The sequence below is a fragment of the Oryx dammah genome, unplaced genomic scaffold, assembly GCF_014754425.2.
Source record: "Oryx dammah isolate SB20612 unplaced genomic scaffold, SCBI_Odam_1.1 HiC_scaffold_29, whole genome shotgun sequence".
Lineage (NCBI taxonomy): Eukaryota > Metazoa > Chordata > Mammalia > Artiodactyla > Bovidae > Oryx > Oryx dammah.
In genome coordinates this window covers 6304594-6324461 of record NW_024070213.1, presented here as the reverse complement: position 1 = coordinate 6324461, position 19868 = coordinate 6304594, and the positions used below count along the sequence as shown (strand labels likewise).

The 19868-nt window shown below is 45.9% G+C and overlaps 1 protein-coding gene across 1 annotated transcript in view; it reads right to left on the bottom strand.

Annotated features, from left to right (window-relative positions):
- Nucleotides 1-19868, bottom strand: part of ARFGAP3 (ADP ribosylation factor GTPase activating protein 3) — a 50498-nt gene that overhangs the window by 8538 nt on the left and 22092 nt on the right. The window contains exons 8-12 of the mRNA XM_040233158.1: nt 18726-18772; nt 18030-18172; nt 10762-10890; nt 9736-9858; nt 3327-3458 (exon numbers count right to left, since the gene is read on the bottom strand). Of these exons, the coding sequence (XP_040089092.1) occupies nt 3327-3458; nt 9736-9858; nt 10762-10890; nt 18030-18172; nt 18726-18772 (574 nt within the window). The remainder of the gene's footprint in view (nt 1-3326; nt 3459-9735; nt 9859-10761; nt 10891-18029; nt 18173-18725; nt 18773-19868) is intronic.

Sequence of the window (19868 nt, the reverse complement as noted above, 5' to 3'; positions counted from 1 at the left end):
GCACTGCTCGGGGCCAAGTGAGGTCCACTCGGCCTGCCATCTCTCCCAGAGGGAAATGCATGAGGCGGGTGGCAGGGTGCCTGGTTTCCAAGGATGCCTAGGGCTTCCTCATCCACCCGGAACACTGAGGGGATCTACCCGGCTGAGGCACTGGGAGGGGCTGCCAGGGCTGAGAACTCATCAAAGGCATGCAGATTCTACTAACCACTTCCTGGGCTCCATGGGCAGGCCTGCACACAAACCACTGTGTGTACTTTGCCTGTGGAGCCCTCAGTGGGCCACAGGGCCGCCAGGGCTGATCCATGAACCCTCCCTCCTGTACATGCCCTGGTAAGTGCGAGCCTGTGCAGACAGCCGGTGAGCACGTGCAGAGGGCCAGCCTGACTCTGGGCTGGCAGAAAAGTGCACGGACTTCAGCTTCCCAGCGCACCATCCTAGGGGAAGCAAGCAGGAGGCTCTCATCCCTGTGTGTGGGACGGAGAGAAGACAGGCCATCTTAAGACTTCAACCCCCAAAAGGGGTAAGCAGGGAGGAGAGAGTGCATCCATAGAAAAGGCCTGAGAACACCCTAGCGTCTCCAGCAGGGCTGACAGTTGATGGCATTTCTCATCCAAAGCTGAGCAGGAAAGACTAGAGGAGGTGATTCCTCCTTCAAATGCAAAGACAGCAACACGACTCCAAGGAACACGAAACGTGATACCACAAGAGGAAACAGTAATTTTCTAGTAACTGACCCCAAATAACTGCCTGACAAAGAATTCAAAATAATTTCTTTAAGGAAGCTGATCAACCTTCTAGCTTCAAGCACAAGCTGGAATCAAGACTGCTGGGGGGAAAAATAAAAAACCTCAGATATGCAGATGACACCACCCTTATGGCAGAAAGTGAAGAGGAACTAAAGAGCCTCTTGACGAAAGTGAAAGAGGAGAGTGAAAAACCTGGCTTAAAACTCAACATTCAAAAAATGAAGGTCATGGCATCCGGTCCCATTACTTCATGGCAAATAGATGGGAAACAATGGAAACAGTGACAGACTTTATTTTCTTGGGCTATAAAATCACTGCGGATGGTGACTACAGTCATGAAATTAAAAGACGCTTGCTTCTTGGAAGAAAAGCTAAGATCAACCTAGACAGCATATTAAAAAGCAGAGACCTTACTTTACTAACAAAGGTCCATATAGTCAAAGGCTATGGTTTTTCCAGCAGTCACATGTGGATGTGAGAATTAAAGCTGTGTGCCGAAGAATTGATGCTTTTGAACTGTTGAGTTGGAGTGTCCCTTGGACTGAAAGGAGATCAAACCAGTCAATCCTAAAAGAAATCATCCTTTGAATGTTCACTGGAAGGACTGATGCTGAAGCTGAAGCTCCAATATTTTGGCCACCTGATGCAAAGAACTGACTCATTGGAAAAGACCCTGATGCTTGGAAAGATTGAACGCAGGAGGAGAAGGGAATGACAGAGGATGAGATGATTGGATGGCATCACCAACTCAATGGACATGAGTTTGAGCAAGCTCTGGGAGTTGGTGATGGACAGGGAGGCCTGATGTGCTGCAGACCCCCATGGGGTCTCAAAGAGTCAGACACAACTGAGTGACTCAACAACAACAACTATATATATATCTATATATCTGAATCACTTTGGTGTACACCAGAAACTAATACCACATCATAAATCAACTGTGCTTCAATTAAAAATAAAAGAAGGAAAGAATATCTTGAAACAAATGAAAATGGAAATGCTTATGGCATACAGCAAAAGCAATACTAAGAGGGAAGTTTAATGCCAACAGGGATATGAAAAGGTGGTCAACATCTCTAATCATCAGGGAAAGGCAAATCAAAACCTCACACCTGTTAGAATGGCCATTGTCAAGAAGATACGAGATAAGCGTTGGTCAAGACTGGAGAACAGGGAGACTTGGTACACCAATGGTGGGAAAGGAAACTAGTACAGCCACATGGACAACAGCACCAAAGCTCATCAGAAAGCTACAAACAGAACTGCCATCTGCTCCCACTTCTGGGTATAAATCTGAAGGAAACAAAGTCGGTAGCATGAAGAGATCTCTGCAGCCCATGTTCATGGCCAAGGTTCCACAGCAGTCAAGCTGTGGAAACAATCTGCAAATCTGTCAGTGGGTGAATGGATAGGGAAAATATTATCCCACATACACAATGGGATAACATTCTGCTATAAAACAGAAAGAAATCCTGCTGCTTATGACAATAGGGATGAACCTGGGGGACATGACATGAAGTCAGACAGAGAAAGACAGACACTGCATGCCCTCACTTGTGGGTAGAGTCTAAAATTTTTTTAAAAAGGTTGAACTCAAAGAAACAGAAACTAGAACAGTGGTTTCCAAGGAGGTGGGGGAAATGGGTAGACGTCAGTCAGAGGGTACAAACTCTTCATCATTTGTAATAAGAAGAGTAAGTTCTGGGGGCCCAACATCCAGTACAGCGACTAGTTAATAACCTGAAGTGTGCTCAGCACAAAGAACAAAAACAGCCAAAGCAGGTTAAATTAACTGGAGGTAAGGCAAATGTATCTCTCATTTATCATGTAAGCACATGCCATTTTACTTTTTACAAACGCCAACAGCAGTAATTCTGTAAAGGGATTTTAGGCCACTTTAAAAAGCTTGTAAATTCTACTTAGAAAAAAAAATGAATAAATATCCAAACCACACAACATTTGAAGGAATTCTGCTACTTAATATAGGCCTGTAATTTGACTTCAGTTCCACGGATCAATGAGTAAATACTGAATATGTTGTGATGCACGTAAAGCACTATTCCACGCTACACAGGATACAAGTGAGCAGGGCGGCGGTATATCCCAGTCACCGAGGACAATTCCAGGTCACACTTACTGTTGCAACGTGCTGGGACTGTCCCCCTACACTCCCAGCAGTTCCCTGGTTTGGACAACACGTTATTCAGCCCTTCATTCATGATCACCAGAAGCTGGAGACAGTTCTTTGACAGGTAAATGGATAAACAGACTCAACGATAAAGAGGGATGAACACAGCAAAACAGAAGTCTCAACCACACTGCTGCTGCTGCTGCTGCTAAGTCGCTTCAGTCGTGTCCGAGCTACGGAACGTTCAAGAAGTCTGTCTAACAAAGCCAGTTACTGCTCGACTCCAGGATACGAGCTTCTGGGAAAGGCAAAGCTGTAAGTTCAGGAGACAGACCAGGATACAAAGAATATTCTTGAAATAGTACAACACATTCATTTACTAGGGTTAGAGAATGTCCCTGGAGACGTGCGTGGAGTCACAGTTTACAGTCCCACCCCTCTGGGGTCCGTACCTGTCTGTATAGCCTGTGTTTTTCGGAATTGGGTCAGTGTCTTTGATGGTCTCTTTCTTCCAATAGGAATCTGAACCGTCATCCCAGCTAGAGAAAGAACTGCTCCTTAACTCCATGGGCTCGTCAAAGAACCTGTATGGGAGAGAGCAGAAGAGAGACTTTGGAGGACCTTACTGATGTCCACTCACATCAGGTACATGGGCACTGCACTTCCCAGACCCCCTTGAAGCTGGGGGTGGCCGTGTGCAACAGGAGCGGACACGAGGCGAATCACTCCCAAGGTCTTTCGGGTGCTCAGTCCTCTCTTCCCTCCCGAGTGGAAGGGGCTGTGTTTTCCAGGGGCTGTAGCTTCAGGCAGGTGACACCACCATCCACCTGGACAATCAAGGTGCCACCAGAAGGATAGATAATCTATATCTTTAGCTGCCTTTAGTGAACAAAGAAATAAACCATCACTGCGCTAAGCCCTTAAGATCTGGGGGGAGTATTTATCACTGCGGCATAACCTAGCCTATCCTAACAGCGCAGGACATCCTTGAGGGTTACCCAACTATAGGCTGGTCATGAATGACGCTTCAGGAGGGCTTCCCTGATGGTTCAGGCAGTAAAGAATCTGCCTGCAATGTAGGAGGCCCAGGTTCAATCCCTGGGTGGAGAAGATCCCCTGGAGAAGGAAACAGTGACCCACTCCAGTATTCTTGCCTGGAAAACCCCATGGAAAGAGGAGCCTGGCGGGCTATAGTCCATGGGGTTGCAAAGAGTTGGACATGACTTAGCAACTAAACCACCATCAATGCTTCAGGACCTGGAGAACTGACACCATTCTAGGAGTCCCTTGTTGGTAACCCTGCCATGTTAGCCCTGGATAAGACATCACTCCTAACAGAAACCACCACTTAGTGAAAGTGATGCTAACTGGCCTCATTCTGGAGTCAGATGCAGAGCTATGATTGTTGATCACTGGACCATCCCACAGATACTCTTTCAGACTGGAGCTGGAAGTGGACTTGGTAAGCATCTCAGGGGGGGACGCTGGCCTGCTGGGTCAGTTTACACTTTCGTTAGCTGATCATCATTGAGCAGGGAGTGGCTCAGAGAGCAAAACTCAACGGCAGATTCAGGTCCTATGTCGGGGAGAAAGACCTGTGACGGAGAGCAGCAGGCTTTGCCTGGGACAGACAGAGATAGACTGGTGAGGTGGATGTGCCAGAGATACTCAGAAGTGACTGGGCCATCTCCGAATTCGTGACAGCTTAGGATGGAAAAAAAACCCAGCCAGACCCGCACTCCTCTTAAAGGTGGTTCTAGAAGTTCAGAAGCGAGACTCAGATTCTAATGCTTAGGTCTCAGGAAGGAAGGAGGATGGAGGAGGATGCAGAGACTTTAGAGATGTTGCCAAGATGTTTCCGGAGGGTAAGAACAGAAGCATGCAGGAGACAGGTGAGGGCCAACTCCGAGGGCGTAAGGAGTCATCCAGAGATGAGCTAAGATGGGGGGGTGGCAGTGGAATAAAATGGAATGGACTCTTTTTTCCTTGCAGGAAACAAACAAACAAACAACAACAAAAGGAGGGTGGATAAATCTGCTGTTTGAAGCAGATGGTATGGCCTTATATGAGTGACTGAAAAAAAAGCAGAATTTCCAAACGTGGTTTCCGTGTTCTCTGGCAAGGAGGTTATTAACAACAAATCTTGTTACACCAGCCTTCTCCCTCCAGGAAGGAAAACCTGCCGTGTTCAAAGTGTATCTGGATTTCAGCTAGAAGCTGAGCAGGCTCTGCTCGGAGGAACAGGAACAACCAACCCCTCCTCACCTGGAAAAGTGAAGTCGCTCAGTCTTGTCTGACTCTTTGCGACCCCCTGGACTGTAGCCTACCAGGCTCCTCCCTCCATGGGATTCTCCAGGCAAGAGTACTGGAGTGGGGTGCCATTTCCTTCTCCAGGGGATCTTCCCGACCCAGGGATCGAACCTGAGCCTCCCGCATGCCAGGCAGACGCTTTAACCTCTGAGCCACCAGGGAAGCCCTCCAAACGTTCTAGGACATATTTGTGAGGGTCCCAGTGAAAGAATGAAGACTGAGCCAATCAGGAATTTAAAACTACTTAATAAGCATCTTTAGGGACGGTGGCTCAGAGGGTAAAGCATCTGCCTGCAATGCCGGAGACCTGGGTTCGATCCCCGGGTGGGGAAGATCCCCTGGAGAAGGAAGTGGCAACCCACTCCAGTATTCTTGCCTGGAAAACCCCATGGATGGAGAAGCTTGGTAGGCTATATAGTCCATGGGGTTGCAAAGAGCAGAACACGACTGAGCGACTTCACTTTCTATAAGCATCTATGAGGGGCCAGGCCCTGGCTGAGGGAGGAGACACGCTCAGCCCCCACCCGGATGGGACTGGTCGGTCTGGGCTCAGAAACCCAGGGAGACAAAGTGGATGCCCAAGGCAGTGTTTCTCGGGGAATGGCCCTCGGACTGAAGGACGAGTAATGCCGAGGGGCTGCATGGTCCCCCAGAGGCTCTGGGCTTGGGGTTAGGGGTGAGGACTGAATGGCGGTGGGTAGAACTTCCAGGCACTTCACAAGTCTTAGGTACTGGGACTCGGGGTTAGTGTCACTCTAAGGAAATATTCTTCAACCATGTAAGCCAAAGTGCTTATCCTGGAATATACGGGCATCAGATTTTTTTTTTTTTTAATGCCTGGATAATTCAAGAATCAGAAGGAGAGAGAAAGCCATTCTGCTAGCTCCCTGCTGATCAGCCACTAGACCACGTTCTACTGTGGTCTCCAAGCTAGGGAGGGGATGGGGGGCAGGGAGGGTGGTGGGGACTCTTCCCATGGTTCCCCAGTGAGGCTCCCTGAGCTCTGACCCAGTACACAGTGCGGGAAGCAGGTAGCAACTTGCTGGGGGAGGACGGGGTGACAGAACCCACTGATGGCTATGAAGCACCTGCCCTTCCTCAGAAACACAAGTCCCCCCGGAGCCCCAAGGCCTTAGTGACTTTTTTTTTTTGGCCACATGACTTACGGGATCTCAGTTCCCCAGCCAAGGACTGAACCCAGGGCCATGGCAGGGAAAGCGCTGAGTCCTAACCACTGGATTGTCAGGGAATTACTTTTATTGAATTTTTTTAATGTTTTGACTTCTAGATCCCAATTCTTAATGCTTTTCACTTATGTTTTCTCCCTCTCACTCTGGTTTCACTCAATCTGAAAACATTTCTTACGTAGGATTCCCCGGGGGCACTAGCGGTAAAGAACTGCCGATGCAGGAGACATTGGTTGTATCCTTACTCAATTTAGGATTTACAGCTGTAGACAGCTGCCTCTTCCACTGAAGGCCATGCTGGCTTTGTAAGGCTGAACAAATTGTTCTAGTTTCATTATTTTGTACTCAGTATATAATTACATTGTTTATATCCTGGAAATAATGGAACTAAAAAAAAAAAATGCCCAAAGATACGGCTGGTCTCATTTTTAATAGAAACAGCACTCTTTCATAATTCAATAGTATTCAAGTTCTAATGGGCTAATGAATAATTTGGAAGCAGTGAGAGCTCCTCATGGAAACGCCCGCTTTCCCAGAGGCCATGTTTACCCGACTCCATCTGCCAAAGTAAGGATTGTTCTACCCGCAGTGATTACAACCAAGGAGGACCAGCATTGACGTTCCCATCAGACAAGCTGCAGGTGAAGACAAATAGCACGCCGAGGTCTCTGGTGGGAATCCAGCCAGTGTGGTCAATATAAAAACACAATCTGCTCCCCGGTTTCAAACCATAAATAATTGTTCCGTAGAAACGGAGGCTGTTCGGGCTGACTCTTAGGACTAAGCTTCCGCAGAGAGAGGCCGACGGGATTCCTGAAGCTCCTGACGGGCAGACGGAACCCCCCAGGCAGGAGCTGGGTAGTGGCCTGGGGTGGGCGAGGCTCCCCAACAGCTTCCCGGGGCGCGTCCTCAGTCGCAGCCGCCTCTCCTTCCAACTCCGCACCACTGGTGGAGCTGGAAACCCTACGCTCTCTGCAGGAGCTGTAATGAGCAGTGAAAGAATCAAACAGGCTTTTGTGGAGAAGCCAGGTGGGTGAGCGTAGACCCTGCACCACCGGGAGTTTCCCCAACACACGTACTCTCTCATCTAAAGTGACCTGACACGTAGGCCGCCTTCAAATCAAGCTAGAGGTTTAATTCTATCTTGTAGAAAATGTATTTAAGTATTTTAAAAGGCATGATTTGGGGGGCTTCCCTGGAGGTCCAGTGGCTAAGATTTGCAATCCCAATGCAGGGGGCCTGGGTTCGATCCCTGCTCCGGGAACTAGATCCCACATGCCACACCTATTAATAAAAGATCCTGCAGGCTGCAACTAAGACCTGGCACTGCCAAAGTAATTAATTAATTATTTTAAAAAGGCATGATTTGGGAGTTACCGCCAATTAACCTGAAACACAGCTTGCTCACGGGAAAAGTGAAAGTGAAAGTCACTCAGTCGTGTCTGACTCTTTGTGACCCCATGGCCTATGCAGCCCATGGAACTCTCTAGGCCAGGATGCTGGAGTGCATAGCCTTTCCCTTCTCCAGGGGATCTTTCCAACCCAGGGATCAAACCCAGGTCTCCCACATTGCAGGCGGATTCTTTACCAGCTGAGCCACAGGGGAAGCCCAAGAATATTGGAGTGGGTAGCCTATCCCTTTTCCAGCTGGTCTTCCAGACCCAGGAATCGAACCGGGGTCTCCTGCACTGCAGGCGGTTCTTTACCAACTGAACTATCAGGGAAGCCTGAGAGGCAAACATAAAGCCACCCTGTCTCTGAAAGCACTGACGGAGAACACCTCTAAACTACTTTTTTTCTGGTAAAAATCTGGACTTGAAGCAATCTGAAGTGATGCTAGGTGAATGATTTAAAGACCGTTCTCTGTATTACTATTCCTTACCTGTGAACATTGATAGGAAAATACAGAGTTTCAGAATCAGAGCCTGATTAGTTCACATACATTTCTATCTGTTATGCATATGAAACTGCTTCTGGTGGTGGTGGTTTACTCACTAAGTCGTGGCCAACTCTTGTGACCCCATGGACTGCAGCCCGCCAGGCTCCTCTGTCCATGGGGTTCTCCAAGCAAGAATACTGGAGTGGGTTGCCACTTCCTTCTCCAGGGGATCTTCCGGACCCAGGGACTGAGCCCAGGTCTCCTGCATTGCAGACAGATGCTTTACCGACTGAGCTATGAAGGAAGCCCCTGTGTAACTGCCAGGCGACAGTGATGCCCTCTGAGATGTGAGTGAGGGTGCCTCCTCTAAGGACTGCCCACACTGACGGGCACACAGTCGACCTTCCCAAACCCCACACCTGAAGGTGGCCCTCCACATGGTTAACTTAAGTATACAACAATAGTAATTAAGCACTCAGACTGAGTCACGTGTCTTTTAAACTGAGTTTCTATATAAAAACAACAGCTAAACATGACATAAATAAGTTAGGCCACAATGCCCCGTGTGCATTCATTCATTAAACCCTCACGCTGCCCTGAGAGGCTGACACTGCTGGTGTCCCGACCTTACAGATAAGAGGCGGTGGTGCAGGGAGGTTGGACAGGGCAGCCAAGATCACACAGTCATTAAGTGGCAGGCCCAGGACTCAAGTCCAGGCCGCCTGGCATCCCAGCTGGTGCCCACTTCCTGACACCCCAGGTTCACTTGGTGGCTGCTCAGCAGGTCTCCCCCTCCCTGGTGCTGATCAGGTTCTTGGAAGAACCGCACAGAGTGAGTCAATTCAAGTTAAACTTGTTCTCGGTCTCTGCGGGTGGCTTGAACCTGAACCACGACCTCTCCACGGTCGGCTTCACACTGGAGTTGGGTAACCTGTCCTTGTTGGAGGGTGAGGGCTGAAGGATGGGGCCTAGGCTTTATCCTGGGAACCCCTCAGACGGCAACAGTGCTTTTCATTCATACATAAACACACACAAATAACATTCATTTAAAATTTTATATCCTGCCAATGGGCGACTCCAGAAGCCGGTGGTATGAAAACAAAAGAATCTGCTAAAGGCGCAGCTGGGAAATATTCCAACTGTTGGAATAAGACTAAACGACAACATATATCTTTGGGGTTTTGCGTATTTTGTGTATTTCTCCAATTTCACATTTTAGATAAATACAACTTTCCCACCTCTGATTTTAATTCCTGGCTGCTGATTTTATTTTCAAACATTTCAATATTAGCAAATATCATCCACTAAAGAAGGGGACCCCAATTTTTTCCCAAAGGACATCCTTGATTCCAGCCGAAGCTTTTAAAAACAACAAAGTAAACTTATTTGTATTTGTTCCTAAAGTAAAAAAAAAAAAAAAAAAACTAGTAAGTCTGTATCAAGCTTTTCAAAACAATACTTTCAGGATGATTTTTAACAGGTTACCTGGAGCTGGATGTAAAGTATGAGTCATCACTGTCATCACCATACTTTTTTCTCGGTTTTGCTGTGACTGGTGTTTCCTGTTCAATGGTCTGCATGTCTGAAGTCACTGAATGTGAAATACCACTTGAGAAAAGAGAGAATAAGATGGAAAAAGAATAATATTAGTTCATGAAGATATGTGTGTTCACCAAAGAATGCCTTTAATTTATACTCTCAACAAAAATGTACTTTATTTGGGGGGTTACAAACATGAACAATAGAAAAATATTTTTGTGGTACAAGCACTAGGAAATACTAGACCTTAGACTGTAACTAATTATAGAAAATACAGTCACATATGAAAGTTATGTTTATGGCATCCATTTAATGACAATCAGACCTATTTCATTTTATCTAATAATCAAATTTGGAATTTTTTGCACTGTAGTAAACACGCTTGTCTCTTGGTATCTGAGGGGGACTGGTTCCATTACCCCAGCCAACAAAAACAATCCTCAGGGACACATAATTTTTCAAGGCAGAGGCCCGATGTGTCCTCCTTTGCTTGGCAAAGTAAGGAAGCTATCCTTCTCTACTTCACCCCCCAAAAAATCCTTACTATTCCTTTGTATTTTAAATCATTTCTAGTTACTAATAACACCAAATTCAATGTAAGTGCTACATCTGTTGTTTAGTTGCTAAGTCGTGTCTCTTTGCTGATCCCATGGAAATGCTATATAAATAATTGTAAATACAATGTAAAAACGATTGTTGTCCTTAAGTATGGTATGTGCAGAAAAAATTTGTTTTGCTTCCTGGAACTTTCTGGAATTCTCCCTATCCTGATATATTCAAATCACAGATTGTTTGAGTCTGCAAAGGCAGAACCCCTAGATAGAGAGCGCTGAGGGCTGATTGTATTAGAGCACAGCAAATGAAGGAAGCGAACAAGGAGAAGGCGTTTCTGAAGTGGAAATTAACAAGGAGAGTCCACGTGTGATCAGCAAACTAGCTTAAACTAGGAAATCCAAGAAAGCAGAGTCTTACCTTCTGCTATTTCCGAATCCCATGCCAAGTCTCTCTGATTCTGCCTTTTTCTTGCCACTCATATTCATCTTTTCATCTTTCTTCATCTGAATTTCAAGATCTTTATAGGCTAATCGTAGTGATGACACACTGCCAGAAAAACCGAATGCTCCTTAACTAAGCACTGATTCTGTGCTCTTAAGTTAAAATACCAAGGACGCTAAACATGTCACACACTTTTAGCTTGCTGCAGCTTTCCATGATTAGTGATTATAAAGGCAAGCTGGCGTTTTTTGGGAAAAGATCTCTTTTGAGTAGATGCTCAAGAAAAGGTGCGTGCTGTTGCTGCTGCTGCTAAGTCGCTTCAGTCGTGTCCGATTCTGTGCAAACCCACGGACAGCAGCCCACCAGGCTCCTCTGTCCCTGGGATTCTCCAGGCAAGAATACTGGAGTGGGTTGCCAATTCCTTCTCCAATGCATGCAGGCATGCTAAGTCACTTCAGTCGTGTCTGACTGTGTAACCCCATGGACAGCAGCCCACCAGGCTCCTCTGTCCACGCGATTCTTTAGGCAAGAATACTGGAGTGGGTTGCCATTGCCTTCTCTGAGGTCCATGAGTTTACAGCTAATTTATGGTTGCTGCTGAATCTAATTACTGTTCTAGCTTTACATTACTTACTGTATCATAATATGTCACAACATAATATATACTTAAATTACTTCTATAAAGGAGAGTAAAATGCAGATTTTTTTTTTTTTTAACTATACATCCCTGGTGGCTCAGAGGTTAAAGTGTCTGCCTGTAGTGCAAGAGACATGGGTTCGATTCCTGGGTCGGGAAGATCCCCTGGAGAAGGAAATAGCAACCCACTCCAGTATTCTTGCCTGGAGAACCCCATGGACGGAGGAGCCTGGTGGGCTACAGTCCACGGGGTCGCAAAGAATCGGACACGACCGAGCGACTTCACTTTCACTTTCACTTTATACGTCTACATTATGTAACAAAAGTATGAGATTAGTCTCACTGGTTTGTTCTGGTTTAAGATTTTATATATATATATGTGTGTGTGTGTGTGTGTGTGTTGTGTTGGGCTTAGTCGCTCAGTCAAGAGTGAGTCATGGACTCACTCTTTCTGAGTCCATGAACTGTAGCCCATCAGACTCCTCTGTCCATGGGATTCTCCAGGCAAGAATGCTGGAGTGGGTTGCCATGCCCTCCTCCAGGGGATCTTCCCAACCCAGGGATCAAACCCAGGTCTCCAGCATTGCAGGCAGATTCTTTACTATCTGAACCACCAGGGAAGCTCAAGAATACTGGAGTGGGGAGCCCATCTGTTCTCCAGGGGATCTTTCCGACCCAGGGATCAAACCCGAGTCTCCCAAATTGCAGGTGGATTCTCTACTAGCTGAGCTACCAGAGAAGTCCAAATATATAGGGATTGACTCCAATATTCTTGCCTGGAGAATTCCATGGACAGAGGAGCCTGGCAGGCTACAGTCCATGCGGTCACAAAGAGTTGGACACGACTGAGTGACTAACACTTTCATTTTTCATATATATATATAAATATATTTGACTTAACAGATAAATTAAGAAGGGATTACTACATTGCAAAAGGATTCTTCAGTTTATGAGGAAATTTCCCATAGGGTTTCTCTCTCTCTTCTAAAAAAATATTTATTTGGCTGCAATGGGTCTTAGCTGTGGCACACAGGATCTCCAATTGTGGCACGTGGGATCTAGTTCCCTGACCAGGAATCGAACCGAGGCTGCCTAGCATTAAGAACACGGAGTCTCAGCCACTGGACCATTAAGGAAGTTCCCCATAAGGTCTCTTTAGGGAACCAGGCTCTGAGAGAATTCACAATGGAGCTGCCATTCCTCAGCCAACAGTTTCCTCTGCACCACCAGTCAGATGCTCAGCACCTATCTGCAAATACTTGTGACAAAAAAAGCACCCAGTGGGGGGCAGGGAGGGGAGATGAACGAAACACTGTCCCTTACTCGTAGGTTTCCAAAAATGCTATAGACACTTAATTTCTTATGAAGAAAACCAGGCCTATATTCACAAGAGTATATTATCATATTAGTAAACAGCAACAAAATTTCAGGGACTTGAAAAATGATATACCTACATTATCAAGATTTCTAAGATACTGTCCATTTCAGAAAATTTTATAAAATGTCACAAATTCCTCATGAGAAAGGTACTATATAAACTCCCTAATAATATAAATACACTTCTCTGTAGTGAAAGGAAGTAATAACAGAATTTCTTACTAGGAGAAAATAATCTTGCTTTTGCTATTTCCCTTCTTAATGAGTCAAGCAGGATTTCTGGTTTTTTGTTGTTGCTTATATATATGCTTCTCCCACTAGACATTTCTTTACAGCAAGAACATTGTTTTGTATACCTGGAGTTTAACACAGCCTGGCATTAAAGAAATGGATGCCTTCATTCTTTTTATATTTAATTTGGCGGTGCCAGGTCTTAGCAGCGGCACACAGGTCTTCAGTTGCGACATGTGGATTCTTAGTTGCGGCATGTGAGATCTAGTTCTCTGACCAGGGGTCGAACTCAGGCCCCTTTCATTGGCAACTTGGAGTCTTAACTACTGGACCACAAGGGAAGTCCCTCTATTTTGTTTTAATGTGGCCATTGGTTTTCTTTACTGTTATTCCTTCAGATCAGGTAATGGTAATACATCTACTGTCCCCATCCCCACCCTACCCCCACCCCCCCGACCCCCGCCAAACTGTACTTAGAGGAGGAAAATAAGCAATCTTCTTTCAAGTATAATTTTGGGGAGAAAACAAGTAGATCTGCTTAAAATCACAAAAAGCTATAACCGTGGTAACAGAGTCTTCTGGAGATGAATGGATTGGGATGAAGAATTTCAGGAGAGTATGAGATGGGGAAGTTTTCCCTTTTGGGGTACCTGCCAGGGAGTTGGTGCTATTGCTCATTAAAAGCATGAACTTTAACATGCAGGCTCGGGAAGCACTAATACAACAAGAAGCTGGGACTCCGCGCGTCTCAGACCTATAGGGGCCCTCCCAGGGCCGGCAGGGAGGAGGGCTGGCCACGACCTCGGGACTCGGGGAGAGCCTAGGAGCAGCTCCTGGCTCCTCTTACTCTCCTACCAGCTGTGCGCACAGACCTCTCTGAGGACAAAATGCCCGGTAAGGATGAGGCTGCTGCACGGATAGTTTAGTTCACACTCAGAACACACAGGAACCGATACTGCTCCTGACAGCTGACTGAACTAACTTTATGTACGGCCATTTTAAGAAATGAAGCTGCAGAAGACTAGCATAAAGCATGGACACTCTTGGGGACGTCCCCGGTGGTCCAGGGGCTAGGACTGTGCACTCCTAATGCAGGGGGCCTGGGCTTGCTCTCTGGTTGAGGAACTAAGATCCCACCTGCTGCAGCTAAGACCCAGTGCAGACAAACAAACACACCGTTGTTTAGCCGCTAAGTTGTGTCCACCTGTTTTGTGACCCCATGGACTGTAGCCCGCCAGGCTCCTCTGTCCATGGGATTCTCCAGGCAAAATACTGGAGTGGGTTGCCATTTCCTTCTCCGGGGGATCTTTCAGACCCAGGGATCGAACCTGCATCTCCTGCATTGCAGGCAGATTCTTTACCTCTGAGCCACCAGGGAAGCCACAAATAAATAAGTAAATATTAAAAAGTTATTTTATAAATAAACAAAGCCTGGATACTTTCTCACAGCTGGCACAGCACTGGTTTGGTGAAACTGAGCTGTGATGCGTCTGAGCAGCAGGGTGGTGGTCAGGGCCTGGAGTGCAGCTCTTCTGAACAAAGGGATTCGCTGGTTTCCCAAGTCCAGTTCATAAACACCCCACAATCTGCATGTGTGCATTCAGCTGTATCGAGCAGTCCTGATTAAGGCTGGTGCTGTCTCTAATATTAACGCACTAGTCTCTGTCCCCCTGACCTGCAGGGAGGGGATTGCTGCTTTCTGATTCCCCGTCTCCTGTTCTGATCAGGCGAGGATTTTACTGGTTCTCTGGGAAAACCTCATACATGAGTGATCTGCACAGAGTCCACTCCTAAACACACTCAGATTGAACCTTCCCCCTTTCTCAGTGTCAAGAAAGCTAGCTAAGTCAGAGACATCAAAGTGAAGTCTGTGAGAGCTTACAGTGAGTCTTATACAGAGCATCTCAAATCACTCAGTATGCCAGCGAATTTGGAAAACTCAGCAGTGGCCACAGGACTGGAAAAGGTCAGTTTTCATTCCAGTCCCAAAGAAAGGCAATGCCAAAGAATGCTCAAACTACCACACAATTGCACTCATCTCACATGCTAGCAAAGTAATGCTCAAAATTCTCCAAGCCAGGCTTCAACAGTACGTGAACTGAGAACTTCCAGATGTTTAAGCTGGATTTAGAAAAGGCAGAGGAACCAGAGATCAAATTGCTAACATCCACTGGATCATAGAAAAAGCAAGAGAATTCCAGAAAAACATCTACTTCTGCTTCATTGACTACGCTAAAGCTTTTGGCTGTGTGGATCACAACCAACCGTCGTGTCCGACTCTTTGCAACCCCATGGACTGTAGCCCGTGAGGCTCCTCTGACCATGGAATTTTCCAGACAAGAATACTGAGTGGGTTGCCATTTCCTCCTCCAGGGGATCTTTCTGACCCAGGGATCAAACCCGAGTTTCCATGCCTCCTACTGTGGCAGGCAAGTTCTTTACCTCTGAGCCACCTTTGTGTGCTGTGAGCTTAGTCGCTCCGTTGTGTCCGACTCTTTGTGACCCCGTGGACTGTAGCCCGCTAGGGGCATTCTCCAGGCAAGAATGGGTTGTCATGCCCTTCTCCAGTGGATCTTCCCAACCCAGAGACTGAACCCAGGTCTCACGCATTGCAGGCGGATTCCTTACCATCTGAGCCACCAGGAAAGCCCCTCTGACAGCGAAGACATTTAACCTAAATAACAGTTCAGTGCTGCCCCCTAGGTGCTGTGAGTTAAATGACAGTGAGGAGTAACCACCCATTTCAGATGCTCCAGGCTTATCACAGGAAGCCCGCTGAGCAAACTGTGAGCGTGAATAGCAAGAAGCTACACTGACTGAGCACCTACTATGCACCAGGTACTGTCTGATGCACTCTAATGAGCATTAACTAAATGAATCCCCTAACAATCTTGTGAAGTAAGTACCAGTGTTTTCTTCATTATACAGCCTGTAGTAATGCAGCCATGCTAAAAGAGATAGGGGCTTCCCTGGTGGCTCAGATCGTAACGAATCTGCCTGCAGTGCGGGAGACCCCGGTTCAGTCCCTGGGTTAGGAAGATTCCCTGGAGGAGGGCATGGCAACCCACTCCAGTGTTCTTGCCTGGAGAGTCCCCAAGGACAGAGGAGCCCACCTGGTGGGCTAAAGACTCAGACATGACCGAGTGACTAACACACACACACATGAGATCCACATGACAACAAGAGAAAACACCATATAAATAAAACACACACGTGTACAAAACAGGAATCCAAGATGCCTTTTGTCTCTTCTCTCCTTATGGCCCTGGACCCTTACGCCCAGTCACCAGTCCTTTCCAGACAGCCGCGTGTCCCTTCTGTTTTCAACACAGTGACATCCTCTCAAGAACCCTAAGGAGCTACTTAAAACAAGTCTCTGGTCTGGCCTCCTGGCTTCCAGTTTTCCCCCCATTCTTTCTGCCCTGGATATCACAACCAAACACACTTTCCAAAACACACCCCTGCTTCATGGCACTCTCCTCAGATGTGATGCAAAACCCCCGGCTGGTCTGACTTCAGGGTGACCCACGCCATCACTCCAATGTCTCCAGTCCAAGCAGGACCCCAGAGCCACCGCCTGGATTCCCTCTTCCTCATCCTCCTAGGCTCTTCCTTTCTCCCTCTCTCTGCCACCACCCTCAAGTCTGACTCTGAGACCTCTTCAAGATCCAGGCTCAGTACCTCCGGAGATACCACCATACCCAAAACCTTCCATCGTACAATTGGAATTTAGTCGCCAGGTCCAATGGGGCTTCACATTATAAACACCATTTTCATTACTGAGATAAAATTCACATATCATAAAATTCACCTTTTTAAAATGCACAATTCAGTTTAGCATATTCACAAGGCTGTCACCATCACCTCTAATTCCAGAACATTTTCATCACCCCAGAAGAAATCCCACCCACCCACAGTCCACCCTACTCTCCCCTCTGCCCTTGGCCCTGGAAACCACCAGTCTGCTTCTGTCTCTTGATTTGCCTGATTTGGACAGTCCACATCTAAGCAATCATAAAATATGTGGTCTTTTGTGGCCAGTGTCTTTCTCAGCACAAATTTTTCAAGATTTGTGCACGCTGCACCGTGTATCAGTACCTTATCCCTTTTCGTGGCTAAATAATATTCTGCTGTATGGACGCATACATTTTGTTCATCTGTTCACTAGTTCGTGGAGATCTGGGTTGCTTCTACTTTTCAGCTATAGGGATGAATACTGCTATGAACATGTGTACAAGTTTTTGTGTGACTTTGTGGGCTTATACATTACTTTCTCTAAGAATATACTGTGGAGTGGAACTGCTGGCTTATATGGTAACTTTGCCACCAGCAAAGCATGAGGGCTCCAGTTTCTTAATTCTCACCAACACTTGTTTGCCGTCTTCTTGTTCACAGCTCCCTGAGAGTGAGGAGGTGTCTCCCTGTGGCTTTGACTTGCATTTCCCTGACTAATAACGCTGAGCATCTTTCCTACGGCAGTACCTCCTGACACATCTCTGTCTTTCCCTTCTTGTTGATCCCACCCAAATCCTGTCCACACAATTTCAACTGGAAACGGTGGCTGCCCTCCATAAATACCGTCTCTCTCCTTCTCATCTACACATCCATGTGGTATTAACTCTCATAAAACCAAATTTTGCATTTCCCTCCTCACACACAAATGTAAAAATAAATGGCATTTGGAAAGCAAATCTCAGAGTCACTTAGTTAATAGCTTTGCGTGTTACATGTATGCTAAGTCGCCTCAGTCCTGTCTGACTCTTTGCGACCCCATGGACTGCGGCCCGCCAGGCTCCTCTGTCCACGGGATTCTCCAGGCAAGAGTACTGGAGTGGGCTGCCATGCCCTCCTCCAGGGGATCTTCCTGACCCAGCGATCGAACCCCGGTCTCTTGCGTCTCCTGCGTTGGCAGGCGGGTTCTTTACCCCTAGTGCCACCTTGGGAAGCCCAGTGAATAACTGTAGTCACTAGAATCGTATTATGATTCGATCACACTTACATGGATTCCTCCTTAGGTGCTGCCCGGGACAGAAGGTCTTCCTGTGCATTCATTTTATCGACGGCTTGGGCTTGCTTTTCAATCTCATTAAAACACGTATTTGATAGTTTCTGGGCTCCCAAACTTCCCTTTTTGGTCCCAAGCTGGAGGATACAGCAGAAGATTACGTTTTACCCAAACTGAAAACATTTGCAATGACAGCTGACAGTTATTGAGGGTTATTACTTAGTCCTCACGCCTCTGTGAGGCCGGCACGGTCATCATCTCCAGGTGACGGAGGACCTGAGCTCCCGTCAGGAAAGAGACTTGACCAAGATCACACAGCTGGCAAGTGACGAGGTCAGGATTCAGACCTCGGCCCTGCGTCCAGCGCGGAGGCTCTGAATGGAACCTCAGAAGCTGAACGTCCAGCTGCTGACAACCCTCCCAGCCGCGCTGCCTGACAGAGACCCCAGGGAGTCTTGGCTGATTTGTTTTCAGAGCTTTATCGCCGACAGAGAAATGTGATACGCTCACTGCAGAAAACAGTCACCGCGTATAACGTCACTCCATTGAACAAAACGAACTTTTTATCAGAGCCACATTTATCAGACTGTGGCTCAAAAACAACAGAAATAAAAATGTCAAAGGTGGCTTCCTCAAGCCCATAAGCCCTTTTAGAGCTAAATCAGCAGACAGTTTACACATAATACTCACGCCTCTTTTAGCTTGATTTGGTTTCTTTTTTATGATAGAAGAAACCTCTGTCAAAAGACAAAAAGCAGAAAGTCAGACCACTGGAAATACATAATTTTCCTATTTTTAGTGTATTTTAAAAAAATTCTAAGATACTGCATTTTATTATTTAAGAGACTATAACATTTTCCACATTACTTTGTCATCCAGAGATTCAAGTACCTCAATGTATTTCAGATGAACAGAGATTCATCAAAATAGAGTTCTCAGTATTTTCAGATTGCATCCAAACTCAGAGAGTATATATATTTTGGGGGTGGAGGGGAACACCATATTGCAGAGAAATAAACAGCCTGAGTTTGCCTCATTCACCACTTTCTTCAGGAGCATTTTGTACATTAGAACAAACTCGCCTAGTAATCTCTACTCTTCAAAAACTTTCAAAATTGTTTTAAAATATAAAGTTAGCCAGGCATTATGTATACAACTAAAGCAGCCAGTGAAGTGCTTTTCCACCCTGATTTATGTACAGATTTTATCATACTAACCAGTCAGAAATAGAAAACATTCTATTATTTTGGTAGCATTACTTACTCAATTGCACAAAAATATATGATGCTTTTAGATAAAGTTTCTTAGAAATTGTTTTCTGGGTAAATTTTAATCATAGATTACATACTCTGTTTTTAGAATTATGTGTAAGAGACCCAGTAAGAATAAAATCTTATTTTTTTTTTTTTGTCTTACAAAGATGAGAATGTGACTTAACAGGAAAAGATAGCATAAAACTACAAAGATTAAAAATTTTTAGTCCTTAATGGGAGAATAACATCATAACATTTGGGGTATAAAAAAGACATTCACGGAAATCCTCCTTTTCTTCACTTTCTTTTAAATATGCACTGGAGTAGTCATATAACCTGCTTTCAGCTTCCCACACGTCTATTAATGTATGATGGAAATACCTGGAACATTTCTAATAGTTTGGTTATTTTTCACCAAAGCTGTTGCTTTCCAATTAATGCAGTGTGATATGCACTAATTTCAGATTACATTTCCCTGATAATGAAAAATTAGAGATTAAGTTCACCTACAATAAAATCAGAAGGAAGAAAATGCTAAGAGTTCTTGAGTAACTAGGAATGACGTGGCTGCTCTGCCCTC